Consider the following 17,500-nt stretch of genomic DNA (forward strand, 5'->3'; position numbering starts at 1 on the left):
CCCCACTTCAAACCCCTCCCCTCCTCCTCCCCCTTGCTCTTCAGTGCACTGCATCCGGAAAAAGTCCAAAGCAAGTAAGCAAACATTCCTCTTGTGGAAGTGGTACAGAACCATAGAACTTGAGAAAAACTGAAAAGAAAATAGAACTAAGCACACACACACACACGCACGCACGCACATTCATGCACACACGCACATACACACACATACACACGCGCGCGCACATACACACACAAACACACACACACACACACACAAAACACACACACATACACGCACACACAAAACACACACACATACACGCACACACAATTTCACACACACACAATCACACACACACACACACACACACACACACACACACACACACACACACACACACACACACACACACACACACACACACACACACACACACACTGGTACATCGAGTCTATAGATTATGTTGGAACTGTACATTAATTTGTGGCTCGGTATGATATGTCAGAGTGGGAGACGGAACCCGACGAGCGTAGCTCCTTTCCTATATACTACAATTAGGTAAATAATGAGAGAGAAAGAGAGGGGGGGGAAGGGTGGGAGTTGGGGGGAGGGGGAGAGAGTTATTCCTCGAGAGGCGAAGTGTCACGATGGCTGTTAAGAAGTAACTGTTCTAAAATCACGAGGTCTGTCGTATCCCCCCCCTACCTCCCTTCTCCCCCCCTCTGTCCCCCCCCTCTCCCAAGGTCAGACCCATCTTAGGAGGAACGGGTTTACATATCATGATCTGGTGTGACCATCGCAAGCTCGCTCCTTCAAGGCCTTAGGCTCGACATGCTAATTACAGCTTCGACTCTTCACTCTTTTTCACTCTCTTTCTTCAGCCCTCCACCTCCTCTTTCTCCTCCCTCTCCTCCTACTCCTTCTCCTCCTTCTCTTCCTCCTTTTCCTCCTACTCCTTCCCCTCCTCTTCCTACTATTTTTCCTTCTCTTCTTTCTCCTTTTTCTACTATATCTCTCCCTGTTTCTCTTTCTTCCCTTCCGTTTCCACATAATTACGAATAACAAGACCAATAGCACTTCTCTTTCTATGTTCTTCTTTCTTCCTTCTTTTCTTTTCCTCTTTCCCTTTTTCTTTCATTCTCTCTTTCCTTTTCTTTCCCTCTTTCCCTCTTTCTCTCTTTCTCTCATTCTCTCTTTCCTTTTCTTTCCCTATCGGTTGCTAAGACAAAACATAGATGACAAGAGACAGTAGACTATGCGACGAGTTCAAATGTCGAGGACAGAAAACCAAATAAAAACATTCACAAGAATAGAGAGAATAAGCCATGAACAGACATCATACCATCTTATTTTGTCGTTTATTCAGAGATTCTCAAAACTGTGAATAGTACTACATTTAATATTTTTTTCTTTACATTTTTGTGCTACATTTCATCGCCTCTTCTTTTTTTTCTTCTTTTCGTTTTCTGTCTTTGCTGCCTGATGCCTGATTTGTTATTTAACGAGACTTTGGTAAGTGACCCCCCCGTGACCTCTAGGAGATGGACGGCCTGATGACGTCACAGATGACATCACCGCCTCTCTCCGTCATCATCCACCTCACAAATAAACACAAAGGAAGAACAAACAACAGCAGGCCTACTGTCCGTAACGAGGCTGTTTGTGTTTACTATACTAAGTTACAGTGAGAAAACAGAGCAACTAGGCAATAGAAGATGAACTAACACTACTGCTACCACTATCCTATCCAATGGGACCTTTCGCAGTCAGGCTCGTAGTTTCCTATTAGCGCTAGAATTTTCAATTGTCTCACATTCCATGGGGCAAAGGGGTGACTTAGCTAATTTAGAAACCGATATTAAAAAAAAATACGACATAAATTGCTGCATAAGTGTATTTAGAATTAAGAACATGACTCTTAATGCTATAAATTTTACTTACTGGTGTGTGATAAAGCTTTGTTAATTTAATTATAAGATAAAACTAAAATTAGGTAATTATTTTTACTGAAGTAAGTATAAGCAGTAAAAATTAGACGATGTCGATTTCGGTTTGTGGAATTTATCTAAGAGTGTCGAAAAATAATGGATATCACTGTCACGTCCTGTATATGAAGATAATCAGTGAGATAAAATATAACAACAGTGGTGGCGGACGTACGAGTATTTGATGCGCGATGTATTGAAGCGATGAGTTGAAAAACGTCGCAGCATCATGAAAGCAGTCATGGGCGTACCGATTTCTAATCGCTGCGCAGTGTGTCAACAGTTGAAGGGAGAAAAAGCATGTGCTCTGCTTCGCTCTTCTAGTTTCATACAATGTCACAAGCAACCTCCGCAAAGCCTTTCGAGTGGACGAAGACTATTATCTTACATTACATTAAGCTACTAAAGCAGTACCCAGCCATTTGGAATATCAAGTGCAAAGAATATAAGATGAGAAATATAAAAAGTACAAACATCGAAAGCTGACTTCTTTTCTTAAAACAAAATGTAATGTGCGGAATGAAGACATTACCAAAAAACTTTATACCCTGAAAACACACAGTTTCACAGGGAAATGGCTGCCATCAATGCATCAAAGAAGTCTGATGGTGGCACGAAAAAGGACGCTCCAAAGCTGTGGTGGTTTAATGATTAAATGAGTAGAGCGCCGGCAGACATCCTTATTACGTGAAATCCAAATGATGACTGAAACCTGTCGACTCTTTCAGGATGAGAATCTCAGGTAATATGCCCCATCCATGGGAGCTTGACTTCGATTGTCGAAGTATTAAGGGGCTATCACACTGGGCTATTTTTCCTCCGACATCCTACCTCCAACTGAAACCAAAATTTCTCTAAGAAAATTTCAACAGTATGTCTATCATTCGTATAGGTTTAGAATTTCTCAGTTTATCATTCAGCTTTGGTATATATGACGGAAAGATAATTTGATATTTAGGGATTTGAAAATTGAAATGTTGTAGCCGAAGTTGTTTTATATTCAAACGAACTCTCAGCTGTCGGCGCTGGAGAAGAAGCCCGTGGAAACTGCCCAGTGTGATAACCTTCGTCATTTTTGTTCTGGAGAGCCCCTTTGTCGGCGTTCTGTTTTTGTACTTCCCTTTGTCCTTACAACTTCCCTTCGAATTATGTTATTAAAAAAAAAAAAAAAAAAAAAAAAAAAAAAAAAAAAATATATATATATATATTATTTAATATATATATATTTAAATAAATATATATATATATATATATATATATATATATATATATGCACACATATTATTGATATTTTTCTTTTCCTTTGCTGGTGTCTCCGGAGACAGACAGACATGAAATATGGACTACAGTACATTTTCCCCCGTCCTTCCCCTATTCTCTTCGCTCCTCTCAAGAGCTCCATCAGCCAACGCCCCCCGACCTGAACCCTAATCTCCGCCCCCAGCGACCTCTCTTATTTTGGCCTGGCTTGCCCTGGCCTGCCATGGCCTGCCCTGGCCTGCCTTGTGACTTCAACCCTGTCCTTCATTCACTCACTATTGGCCTCGCCACGCCTCTCCCAGTGGGGAAGTTCACTTCCATCCGGGTCGGATATCTTTCTCTCGCTCTTCTTCCCACTTCATCACGTTTGCCTTTCCTCTACTAGCCGATCGTCACCACTCTTTCTAAACGCCATTCCTCCCCCTCCCAAAAAAAAAAAAAAATCCTCCTTCCCTCCCTTCGACCTCTTCATCTTTTTTTTTTCAGCGTCCTTCCGCCAATTACCACTCTTTCTAGATCCTTTTCCTCTTTCCCTCTCTCCCTCCTCCCTCTCTCCCTCCCCACCTCTCTCCCTAACCTCACCCCCCACCCCCGTCTCTCTCTCTCTTCCTTCCTCGCTAGCTTCCTCCCTTTTATTTTATTTTTTTTTTCCCACGAGTATCGACATTTTCCGGACGAAATGTTTAGTCAAGTCACGTAGATGGCGTTTCCAAACCTCCTCAGGTCGACTAAGGTCAAGACAAGAACAGGTCACTTCATTTCGGTAAGAAATACACCGGTATGTCGTCACGAGGCGCTCTGCACGCCTCCGCCGTGGCGTCATGTCGATCTGTATTCTCTCTGAAGAGAACCGACCTGATCTTGTTACGACCCTTACGGTGCACGCTTTAGGTAAAGGTTTCTTAACTGAGGGTATGTGTCAGATAAGAAGTGCTGTCATTCCATGTTTTGACACTTATGACACTTGATATATATGACACCTGACGTGCCAGATGACATGCGAGTAGCTTTGTCAGTGATTGTACCCCGATTCCATGCTCTCATTGCACAAAAAACAATAAGAGTCTGTGTTATGCCATCGACTTGTTACTATTTAGTTGTAGCTGTTTGTACATTTGCTATCTCATTTTCTTATTTCACTTTTTGTAAATAAAAATATAATAAAGTTATCAATGCTTATGTTTTTACTTTATGTTCTATTCCCAGTACACTAAATTCAATCTATTGGCATATTTTGAAGTCATACTGGCAGCTAGTAAAAATGGTGACGATTATTTCGACAGCAAAGTGAAGGGGGTATGGGGCCATATTGGGCAATCCATTTGGAGTCTGAGGGCTTCAAGAGGGAACTGCTCCCTTAGGGGATGGCTGGGTCACGTTCATATGCTTCCTGTTCATGAGTGCTGTAACGTCCCGATACATACATGCAATACATACATACATTATATATACATATATATATATATATATTATATTATATACATATATATACACACACACACACACACACATATTATATATATATATATATATATATATATATATATATATATATATATATATATATTAACAACCACAATGCACTTTAATTCTAAGCCATCAACATCGGGAGACCCAATGGGGCCACATGCAGAAATTGAAATGCGGTACTGCCGAGGACTCGAACTCAGCGATCACATGACAAGTGCCATAGTAACTAACCAACTACGCTATCAAGAGAGATCACTGGGACCCATTCAGTGTTGTACATATATATATATATATATATATATATATATATACATACATATATATATACAGTATATATATATATATATATATATATATGTATATATATATATATATATATATATATATATATATATATATTGGAAGGGAGTCCTCGTGTGTTACTGTACCCCGCACCATGTTGTTGGGGTTGCAGAAGTGGTGAGGGAATGGGGGGGGGGAGGGGTAGGTTAAAGGCGCACCCACACACTGGGGGACATAAAAGAGGGAGACGAGGCGAAACAAGACAGCTGAGCTGTCCCGCTTCCAGTTCTTCGTCCTCCTGCCCCTCCTCCTGAGGCGCAAAAACTGGATTTCACACATCTTATGCAAATACGACGACGACGAGACAACACGACGAAAACCGACTCAAAAACAGCAACACCCGACTCAACCCGACATGACCTGAACAACTCCCAAGGCCTTATCTGGAAAAACAACATTTTATATATATATATATTTTTATATATATATATGTATATATATATATATATATATATAATATATATATATATATATATATATATATGCATATATATATGTATTTATATATATATATATACATATGCATATATATATATATATATATGTGTGTGTGTGTGTGTGTGTGTGTGTGTAATAAAACCAATTTGAAAATAAAATGAAAGGTGACCAAACGTGTTTTTATGATTTATTCGTATATATATATATATATATATATATATATACATTTATATATATAAATATATATATAAATACACACACACACACACACACACACACACACACACACACACACATATATATATATATATATATACATATATATATATATATATATATATATATATATATTCTTTTTTTAATGTTTTCTTTCGACGCAAGCCTTCTAAACACCAAATACTTTAAAAATCTCGACATTGATAAATAAACATGGATAGATAGATAAGTAGATAAACGGATAGAAATACTTGATTGAATAAGAAATTTATTAGAAATTTGGTAAACGAGTAAATAAAGAAAAGTAAGGGATAATTAATTACTTACTCGTTAAACAAATGGATACACAAATAACTACAACTACTTTGAAGAAAAGATTATACAAATAATCAAGTCACAATGCTAGTACCAGTATTACAGCAAGAAAAGTGTTAATTAATCACAGATAAATTAAATAGATAAAATGAAGACAATATGTCCTTTTATCATGATTGTCTTCAGCTCTTCTTCAAATGGATTTATATTTTAAACAACTTGGAGATCCTACAGTGACACACACACACACACACACACACACACACACACACACACACACACACACACACACACACACACACACACACACACATACACATAAAAATTAAATAATATAAAAAAAGTTTTTAAACTTGGTCCACGATCAGGTCAGTTTGTCCACCGAGGCTGCTTAGGTAACAGTTCTACACCAAGAGACGCTAAGGTGTCACATGTCTTCGGGCTGCCAGGTCAAATGGCAGTCACCCTTGTTGAGGTTCCTGAACAACGCAGGGGCCACGATCTCACTGGGCGGTATGCGAAACCACGAAACGGCGCATCAGGGAACGTCCGCTCCATCAAAGCCACCTTGCCCTTTCCCACCCTACCAAACCGTCGGCCGATCTTTACCTGTCAAGAACATGATGCAGAAAATTTGGACCCTTGTGATCACCTGAAGTCTCCTCGAGACTGCTGGCTCCTTGCCTAAGGATGTGGATGGTTCGTCATGTTCACTGTTCTCTCACTGACAGCTTCCTTTCTACCTCTTCCTTCCTGCATGACACAATGCTGCCTCTGCCTCTCTAACTCCCTTCTTCCCTCCCTCCCTCTCTCTCTCTCCCATCATTTCCTTTTTCGTCTTCCTCTCCCTGTCCATCTCCCACTCCCTCTCCCCCTCAGTCTCCATATACCTCTCTCTCTCTCTCTCTTTCATTTCCCCCAAACGAGATATAAATCCCTTCTCAAAAACCAACAGTTGCAATCCCTTCTTTCTCTCTACTTCGAAAACCCAGACATACATGTAGTACTAGAATCATCGTCTTCATCCCCGCCTCGCCTTAAAAGGAAAAACCTAATCAAGGTTCCTTGAAATGACACACTCTCTTCTCGGATCTTTCCGAGTGAGCGTTTTACGGGCCATTTGTAATTGTTTCTCTAATCTACCAGTTCCCTTGCACATGTTTTAAGACAAGATAATATTACGGTGTATCAAAGAACCATACTTTTATGTGTCAACCTGAGGAAAATATAGCAGCAACATGTCCTCAAGCACGGGATTAACGTTCAACCAAACAATCAGAAAATCATCGTAAAAGTAAATAAAGCGTTTGAGGTCTTTAGCCTTAACGGCGACGAAGAACGCACGGAAACCTCAGTAAGGAACACGAGGTCCAGCAGCCGCAGCCGTTGAATAGGACACAAACGTCCATCGTTCGTTCGTTAACGATAACGTGACGTCATATCGCCCTCGAAGGTGAGGGAGGGTCAACAATAAAGATGGTCTCTTGAACTCTGAAAAAAAAAAAAACAATCGACTCCCTTAGACTTTGTAAAAAAAAAAATAAAAAAAAAAAAATCAATGACCTCTGTTGACCTTCGCCTTGACCCTGCCATCGCGACGGCGGACCACGGAGTCTTTATTCTGGCAAGGACCAGGCCATTCTCTTCATATTTGAGGTTTCCAGGTTAGATGAGGTAGGATCTGTCTATATATGAATTCTGAGCTCTCATCCGGGAGTATAACGAATGTCTTTTGCGATTCCAGCACGTTATCCTAGACCACGGTGCTTGTCGTTAAACGTCTTTCTTCAGCCGTGGGAAGCCCCGAGGGGGTGGGGGTGGTGTTGTTGTGACCCTAATTGACTCTTTGACGACTCTGTCTACTCAAGAACCACAAGACTCAAGAGGCTATCACACTGGGGTATTTTTCCTTCAACCTTCGATTAATCGGCCGTACCTCTCACCTCTTCCGCCGTAAAATCTCTATGGTAAGATATTCTGTTTTCTTGACAAAAAAATGCAGAGAATGTCATTTGTTATGCTGAAGGATTTTTCTCCCTCCAGCATATCAGATATTTCCTCTCGACAGCTGCGAGCTACAAATCTGCTCCAACAATTGAAGGAAAACTAGCCCAGTGTGATGATGTCTTCGAACAATACCTAGCCTTGTTTCTCTTGAATGTGTGGGTAACTGCATCCCCGTTTTCTGTCGCCAATGAAGTATGTGGCGTCTATTTGTACTTTTTTTTCTCTCCTTTATTCCGATGTATGGTTTAATCCTATTCTGGCTAATGGATCAAGATTTGTTCGGACTAAAGAAATCACACACACACACACACACATAAGTACACACTTACAAATACACAGACACACACACACACAACCTACACACACACACACACACACACACACACACACACACACACACAACCTACACACACACACACACACACACACACACACACACACACACACACACACACACACACACACACGTGTACACAAATACACGCGCGTACACGAATACACACACATACACACACACAGACACACACACACACACACACACACACACACACACACACACACACACACACACACACACACATGCACACAGATACACGCGCGTACACAATTACACACACACACACGTGTACAAAAATACACATACACACACATACGCACACGTGTACAAAACACACACACACACACACACACACACACACACACACACACACACACACACACACACACACACACACACACACACACACGTGCGCACAAATGCACAAGTCACAAATTGGCTTGCTGTTCCTTTTTTTTTTTTTTTTTTTTTTGAGCGGTGGTTTGCGGGCTCTGTTTCTCAAGTCTTTTTCGCAACTCTCTACTTCAAAAATATTTAAAATGAACAAAACCAAATTACATAAAAGAAGTTAAATGATAGTTAATTAAAATTGTAAAACGAAATTTAACTAAGATAAGACAAAAATCAAAATAAACTAAAATGATGTGATATTACTAAAAAAAAAAAAAAAAAAAAAAAGCAAGAGAATAAGCCAAGATGAAAGTTTTAATAAAACAATTGAAATTAGATAAAAAAAGAATACAAATGATTTGAATTACCGACGTCGGTATTTATCAGTACTCGCCATTAATACTCTTTTTTATCAACCCCTCCTCTTCCCCCCCCCACTCCTACCCCCCCCCCCCCTCCCCTCTCACGGGCCGAATCTTCCTACTTCCTCTCTTCATCCTCCTCTTCAGCATTTCTCAATTTCCTTTCCCAAGTCTATTACCTCGATTCCTCCTCCTCTCCTCCATTTCTCCCCTTTCAATCATCCATTCCCCACCCCATCCCAGAAGTCGTTTGTTCAAATTAATTTTTCAATTCTCCACGTTTGGTCGTACTCCAGGGAGTGATTGGCGAGCCATTTCCGTTTCCAGGTGATTGCTGCCTTCACCTCCTTCCCCCCACCCGACCCGTATCCGGCCAACGAGCCTATCCAATCCGCCTTGAGACCCGAGTCGACAGTCAATTGTTCCACCCGCTGCACCATCGTCTTACCATTTTAGCATCAGCTACTTGATGTTCTATCTACATTAATTCATTAATCAGTGAAGCAATTTATTTATTTTCTATTGTTGTTTTTAGCTGGCCTCTGTTTGGTTCGACGCCGCGATCGATTCTTGGTGTGTGGCTATCTTCAAGGAAACTCGCCCCCAGGACCGTTCCGCCTGCCCGTCTCAGGTAAGTACAAACAAGTAGAAAATGAAAATAAGAAAATATCAGTCAAAATAGAATTGTATAAATAACTAACAACAGTAAAACGCATGCGAAAGCACACTAGGAGCAAATGAACAAGCACGTTTGCACGCGCGTGCACGCACACTTACGCACAAACACACACATACACACGCGCACGCACACAACACACGCGCGCACTCATACATCAAATTACTTTTTTTTTTTATCTATTTTCTTTTGACTACTATGAATCACCACTAAAAGCTTTGCTATGAATAATGGTATAAAAACTCAGAGGTGGTTTGGCTCCTCCTAAATTATCTTCGGGATACATATCATCATCCTCTTCCTTCGTCATTAATTTATTTTCTTAAAACCTCACGAGCGCCAGCTTCATTCAACCAATAAATCTTTTGTTCTGATCTCATATATATATATATATATATATATATATATATATATATATATGTATATATATATATATATTATATATATATTATATATATACATATTATATATATATATATATATAGATATATGTATATATGTATTGAAATTGACAGCATTCTTACAGTTGATAATCTTGTTTGTATTTTCAAGGCTTCTAACAAGGATCCGGTCATGCGGGGGTGAGCAAAGACAAGTTCGCCGAGAAACATCCACTTAATATCTTATTCAACGCTTCGTCTGTATAGAGACATCTTAAGGAAAATACAAAAATACAAACATACAAGTATGAACACAAAATTTAAAACGCAACAGGGAAATTTACTTACTAGGCAGAAAAATTAAGAATGGCGCTCTTGTAAATTTCCCTGTTATGTTTGTATTTTTGTATTTTCCAGATTTTTCCTGAAGATGTCTCTATATAGACGAAACGCTGAATAGGATATTAAATTGATGCTTTTGGGGAACTTGTCTTTGCTCACCCCTCCGAATGACCGGATCCTTGTTACAAATCTAGAAAATACTAATAAGGTTATCAATTGTTAGAATGCTGTTGATTTCAATACTATTTGTGTACAAGAGAATCTGCTCCCATATTTTTGAATATATATATATATATATATATACATATATATATGTGTGTGTATGTGTGTGTGTATGTGTGTGTGTGTGTGTGTGTGTGTGTGTGTGTGTGTGTGTGTGTGTGTGTGTGTGGGTGTGTGTGGGTGTGACATGAGTGGGAATCAGTCTTAATCTGAGATTATTCTCCTGAATATATTTAGATTAAGAATCCTGTGTTTCCTATTCCCACTTACATCAACCTGTCAGAATATCTCAGCATATATATATATATATATATATATATATATATATATATATATATATATATATATATATATATATATATATATTAGTATTAACATCTGAGTAACTCGAATTATAACTTGATAATGAGAGGCTTTGCGTGTGACCTTGTCCCAGGTGTACATTTAGGCGATGGAGGGGGTATTTGGTGATAATGGGCGCCCAGGCAAACCAGCTGGCATCTTCAACCAAAGTCACGAATAAGGAGAAGAAGCGTGACCTTGAGGCACAGGACAGACCGACCGACTGACCGATAGTTCCTTCCTTCCTCTCTGTCGGTCACTGGCAACTGCATTTTGCGAGGACAACAAAAGCGGTCTGCCCATAATGCTCCTCCGTAATAACGCACGCGAAAATTTGCATGCATGTACAGCATTACTAATGAATGGAGTCATATATGAACTGAGAGGTCTCATCCGAGAGGACATCAACTGTCGATCACAAGATCAACACGTGATTCAAGACCGTGGTGATTCACAGGTACGTGTGCACGCGCATACACACCGCGCGCACACCCAGACTAGCTTAAACTATTGCTGATGTTTTATACTAACAATTCCTTCCCTCACCCTCTAGCAGAAGCACATTCGGGGAGAAGAACGAGCGCACTCTCAAACACCTCAGAAACCTGCGGGTCAAAAGATCTTGTTTTGAATCTAAAAAAAAAAAAAAAAAAAAACTACAGCCATAGACAGAGCACAGACAAAACCATCACTATTCTTTTACTAACGTCCGATCAGCTGAAAGATGATTTCACTTACAGTATTCTAGACTACCCTAAGGACAAACAATGTATCTAATATTCGTGTAGGTTAACTTCTCTTACGTCGTCATTCAGCGTCTCAATATATGACGTAAAGGTGATTTGACATTTGGAGATACGAAAAACAAAATATTGTAAACGAAGTCATTTCTTCTCAAACGAACTCACTTGAGTCGCGTAGGTGTGACCAGGGCTTACAGGAAGAATTGAAATGCGACTATAGGCAATTCACTCAAAGAATCTCAGTCGATCCTGCGTTTTCGGTTGGCAGCCCTGCTCACCCTTCCCCCGCTGAGCTGGCTGAAACCTCAAATTTCCTTAAAATATATTGATATTTCTTCACTTAGCTCAGTGACTATACGAGTTACACGAATTTCATGTACATCTAGGGATGAAGCAGTCCTTGTTCACCTATTTCAAAGCTTTCCATCTCGATAGTGCAAAGAAAGTAATTATAGCGAGTATAAGATAAGGAATATAATTTTAATGTTTATACAGCATTTTACTTATTATCGCTGTGTCCAGTCATTATGAGGCTGCTTGTAAAATTTAACATGTCTTCTGTGATATGAAATAATCATGAATATGACTGTGCTTTCACATATCCCATAAAGTGACACATAAAAGAGAAAATGAAAGATTTATATGATTAATTATCCTTTGATACTGGACGGGTGGCGGGATGCAACAGCGCCATGCTCTTTCCCTCCCTCCTTCCAAATGAGTCAAAATTGAACATGACTTGAGTACATACCGCTCATGGATTTTCGCATCTCAATTAACTTACGGCTTTCATCATCTCATATTCGTTATCTTCTTGAGTCTTTGAATACGGTTGTACCACCGTACACAGTCGGAAGAGCGACACTCAGATCGGAAATTGAAATAATTAGATATAAAAAAAGTTCGTGAGTTGCATCGTAGCGAACTTTTTCAAATCTAAATATTTCAATTTCCGATCTGAGTGTCACTCTTCCGACCATATACGTTGGTACAACCGTATTCAAAGACTCTTGAAGATAATGAATATGAGGTGATGAAAGCCGTAAACTAAACGAGATGCGAAAAGCTATGAACGGTATGTACTCAAGTCATGTTCAATTTTGACTCATGAGATTGATTGGGGGTGGAAGGAGGGGAGGGAGGGAGAGAGGGAGCAAGACGCTTGCATCCCGCCACTCGTCCAGTATCAAAAGATAATCATATAAACCTTTCATTTTCTCTTTTATGTGTCACTTTATGGGATATGTGAAAGCACAATCATATTCATGATTGATGGTATCACAGCAGACATGTTAAATTTTACAACCGGCCTCATAATGACTGGACACAGCGATAATAAGTAAAATGCTGTATAAACATTAGAATTATATTCCTTATCTTATACTCGCTATAATCACTTTTTTCTTTGCACTATCGAGATGGAAAGCCTTGAAATAGGTGAACAAGGACTGCTTCATCCCTAGATGTACATGAAATTCGTGTAACTCGTATAGTCACTGAGCTAAGTAAAGAAATATAAATATATCTTAAGGAAATTTGAGGTTTCAGTCAGCTCAGCGGGGGAAGGGTGAGCAGGGCTGCCAACCGAAAACGCAGGATCGACAGAGATTCTTTGAGTAAATTGCCAAGAGACCATTCAATCTCCATTCATAGCAAGGATTCTGCAGTTGTTCGAAGAGAGATACTATCCAGAGGTGACGAACAAGTATCATACAAGCAAGCCGATTTAAATGAACAATAATTATACGAGAGATAAGTCATGACGTGAAATTAGATGACCAAGAACCTCAAGAAAAGGAGAACCGAGGTGACACAATCTTTCACTGTACGGCAAGAACTTAAGAAGCGAAACAAGAATTCTTGTAAATACAACAGACAAAACTAACCAATACAGATGCCTAAGCCTCAGAGCTACTGGAAGCGAGAAATAATAATGATAATAATAATGATGATAATAATAGTCATAATAACAATAACATTAATTATAATGATAATGATAATAGTAATAATAATTGATACTAGTAATCATTATAATAATAAGATCAATGATGATGATGATGATGATGATGATGATGATGATGATGATGATGAAGATGAAAATTAAAATGGCATTTACATGTTTCTCAGGCAAATTTTGAAGAACACCCGAAGAACGCATGGGACTCCGTTTTCTTCGTCGAGTAGCCTCAAGTCTAATTCCAATGACATACGGAGGTGCTGGCCCATGAAAGTCGCGCGTCCGCCTGGCAAGATGTAAACATTCTGGCGTGCTTGGGAAGGAAGGCAGGTGCATGGTGGGTCGAGCGTAGGTGGGTTTGTATCTCTCTCCCTCTCTCTCTCTTTCTCTCTCTCTTTCGAATGGCACTCTTACGACGGCTTGTCCCTTTTATCTGGCGTTGATCGTGCACTCAATAGTCTACATACGGACCCTTGCGCGTTCATTCCCAGGCAGAATGTTTATGGTATTCTGTTAGTTAAGCCCCTGGAGATCGTGTCAGTGCTGGGTGACATACCTTAACCTAACCAAATCTCATCGTACATGCACCATGTTTATGAAATTATATTGGTTAATCTCCATGAGATCATTTCAGCGCTGGATGAAGTCCAGGTTCATCCTGTTTATGGAGTTCTGTTGGTTAATCTCCTGGGAATCATTTCAATTATTGGATGAAATGGCTTTGCAGCCAAGAACAGATTATGAGGTCATGAATCCTTATGGAAGCCTGGGTCCTTGGTTGAGAGCGAATGTACTTCCAGCGAGGTCAACAGCGAAGGAAAAAAGAGGACGTCAAAATACATTTTTTTTAAACCTCACTGTAGTATTGATGTTGCTTGAAAATCTCTGGGAAATAATTCTTAACCGTAAGGTTTCAAAAATATTTTTACCAGTGGTAGAAGTGTCTGCATTTGTGAAAATATATCTACTTATGCTCAGGGGAAGATCCGATTGGTATTTGCGCGCGCGAGTGTGTGTGTGTGTGTGTGTGTGTGTGTGTGTGTGTGTGTGTGTGTGTGTGTGTGTATGTGTGTGCGTTTGTGTGTGCGCGTGCGTATGTGCGTATACGTTTCGAATCCCGTATTTTCATCTATGCGTGCAACAAAGAAACTATTGAGATCTTTCATGGGGCACGGCCCGGCGCGCCCCATCGTGGAAGGAGAGCGTGGGAAGGTCAGCCAGGGACAAGGATCCCGTCTGGTAAGAACTTCGCCTACGAACCACATATGGCTACGGATCCCTTAATACACTAAACCCTATCCGTATTGGGTGGCACTTTTCCTCTCTCTCTCTCTCTCTCTCTCTCTCTCTCTCTCTCTCACCACCATCTCCCCGGTAGCAAAGAGGTGTGGAGTGAACTGTGATACATAAACTTGTCTCCCAAAATACAAGTAAATGCATATATATATATATATATATATATATATATATATATATATATATATATATATATATATATATATATATATATATATTATATATATATATATATATATATATATATATATATATATATATATATATATGAATAAGCAGATAGATCAAAAGATAAACATGTAGGGGAGTAAATCAAATACATATTACTAGAATAATAACATAGATAAAGAGATAAAAAGGTTAAATGGACATTTAATAAATGGCGCCAGTAGTTCATTCTCTCTCGGTCGGTCGCCAGCGCCAAAGATCGACGACGTGACGTCACCAATCTCCGCAGCGGTGTTCCAAGGTCAGTGGCGCCGACGGTCCACGCACGCAGCTCCACTTTCGTCGGTGTCAGGTCACGACTGCAGGTCGCGCCAGTCACGACTGACCGAAATGAACACTTAGATCTCCTCACGCTCGACACCCGGAACCAAGCAGCTCTCAACGGTATGTCGGTCTGGGGGGGGGGGGATAACCCGTCCCTTCCCTTCCCATCTCCTTCCTCGGCCACTTCCTGCTCAAAGGAGATCAAGTAGCCTGTTTTCTTTACTCGAAGTCAGTTTACTTTTCGTAGTATCAACGTGGTTCCAAATTTTCCTCCTGTCGTGATGAGTGAGTAGCCGATTTATGCTCAATTCAATGACGAGGGGCTGTGAATTAAATCCAATATCTCTCCGTGCTTTACGTCACAACAGTTGAGGATAACGTCTCTCTATCTGAGCACAAACGGACTGACGGAGTCGTCACATAGAAAGAACAACCGATGCCTTGGGTTTCACTAACTGGAATCACACATCCCCGGTGTGTGTGTGTGCGGGGGGTGGGGTGAAGATAGATCTCTTCGAGAGGAAACGTTGGACTTCTGCCTCGGCACTGCGTGAGTGGGGGAAGGGGAACGCTGTATCTGTCTGAGAAAGAGGAGGGGTAGAACCAGTCACTGAATGTCACATCTCCTTGTATAAAAAAGGTGAGAGTCGAAGTTGAGAGAGAGGGAGGGAGAGAGAGAGAGAGAGAGAGAGAGAGAGAGAGAGAGAGAGAGAGAGAGAGAGAGAGAGAGAGAGAGAGAGAGAGAGAGAGAGAGAGAGAGTGCTCACTCCGGGGACCGAGCGTCATCCCCACAGGAATGAAAAGCTGCAAGCTGAAATAGAAATGAAAATAGCCGTGCAGCGTATTGCTGTAAAACAATAAAAACAAACATATTAAGCGACATACAATTTACTAATAATTATCGTTTACGAGCTTTGAGAAAAGGAATACTGATTTTGAGTAGTTCCAGGGCGTTTGAGATGATAAAACGGGTCAAAGAAAGCGTAGTGAACTATTAGTAAACCGGAAATAGGTTAGGTGAATAAGTATACATATACATATACATACATACGTACGTACATACATACATACTTATATGCATACATACATATATACATAACACACAAGAAACCCACAGTCAGAGAAAATAAACTTCGAAAGAAAGAAGATGCTATATTTCGGCTACCAACTGTAGCCTTCTTCAGGAAAGTACCTTTCCTGAAAATACTTTCCTGGAGAGGGCTACAGTTGGTAGCCGAAATGTAGAACCTTCTTTCTTTCGAAGTTTATTTTCTCCGACTGTGGGTTTCTTGTGTATTATTTACAAATGTGCTACTACATTTCTGTTTAGACATATATACATGTATACATACATACATACATACGTATATTCACTCACACATGCGTGCATACATACATCCTATATGCATACATAAGTACTGTGGATCTTTTCCATTTTATGGCATGCAGTTGATTTCAACAACTTAAGAGAGGTAAGAAATGAATATTAATCTGAAACCTAACCTAACCTGACCTAACCTAACCTGACCTAACCTAAAAATTCTGCATGTCGTAAAATGGAAAAGACCCTATACTGTACATACATACGTATATACATACAAACATACATATAATATATATATATATATATATATATATATATATATATATATATATATATATATATATATATATATACATATATATATACATGGATTATATGCTATTTCACTGAGAGTTCCAGGGAATGGAAGTAGAACACAATCCATGTCCAGGGCATGGTAATGTTCCAGTTAACCAGTACTTCTTTGTTCGAGGGGAGGTGAAATGCTAGAGGGGCTGGGATGGGGAGAGGGGGGGAACAGTAGCCTTCCCCCCAAGCTTACTAGAATCGTTTAATTTCAGCCAAAATGAAAATTCTTAGATTTCTGTCAATCGGTGGGAAACCAATCCTTTGCGTTTGAGTT

The 17,500-nt window shown here is 39.9% G+C and overlaps 2 protein-coding genes across 2 annotated transcripts in view; both read right to left on the reverse strand.

Annotated features, from left to right (window-relative positions):
* LOC143026191 (uncharacterized) overlaps positions 1 to 17,500 on the reverse strand; it is a 242,874-nt gene that overhangs the window by 157,508 nt on the left and 67,866 nt on the right. The gene's annotated exons all lie outside the window — the stretch shown is intronic.
* Positions 14,916 to 17,500, reverse strand: part of LOC143026032 (uncharacterized) — a 7,424-nt gene continuing 4,839 nt past the window's right edge. The window contains exon 2 of the mRNA XM_076186022.1: positions 14,916 to 15,018. Coding sequence (XP_076042137.1) covers positions 14,916 to 15,018 — 103 coding nt within the window. The remainder of the gene's footprint in view (positions 15,019 to 17,500) is intronic.

This window comes from Oratosquilla oratoria, chromosome 6, assembly GCF_046742065.1.
Source record: "Oratosquilla oratoria isolate Oo_2021 chromosome 6, ASM4674206v1, whole genome shotgun sequence".
In the NCBI taxonomy this organism is placed as follows: Eukaryota; Metazoa; Arthropoda; class Malacostraca; order Stomatopoda; family Squillidae; genus Oratosquilla; species Oratosquilla oratoria.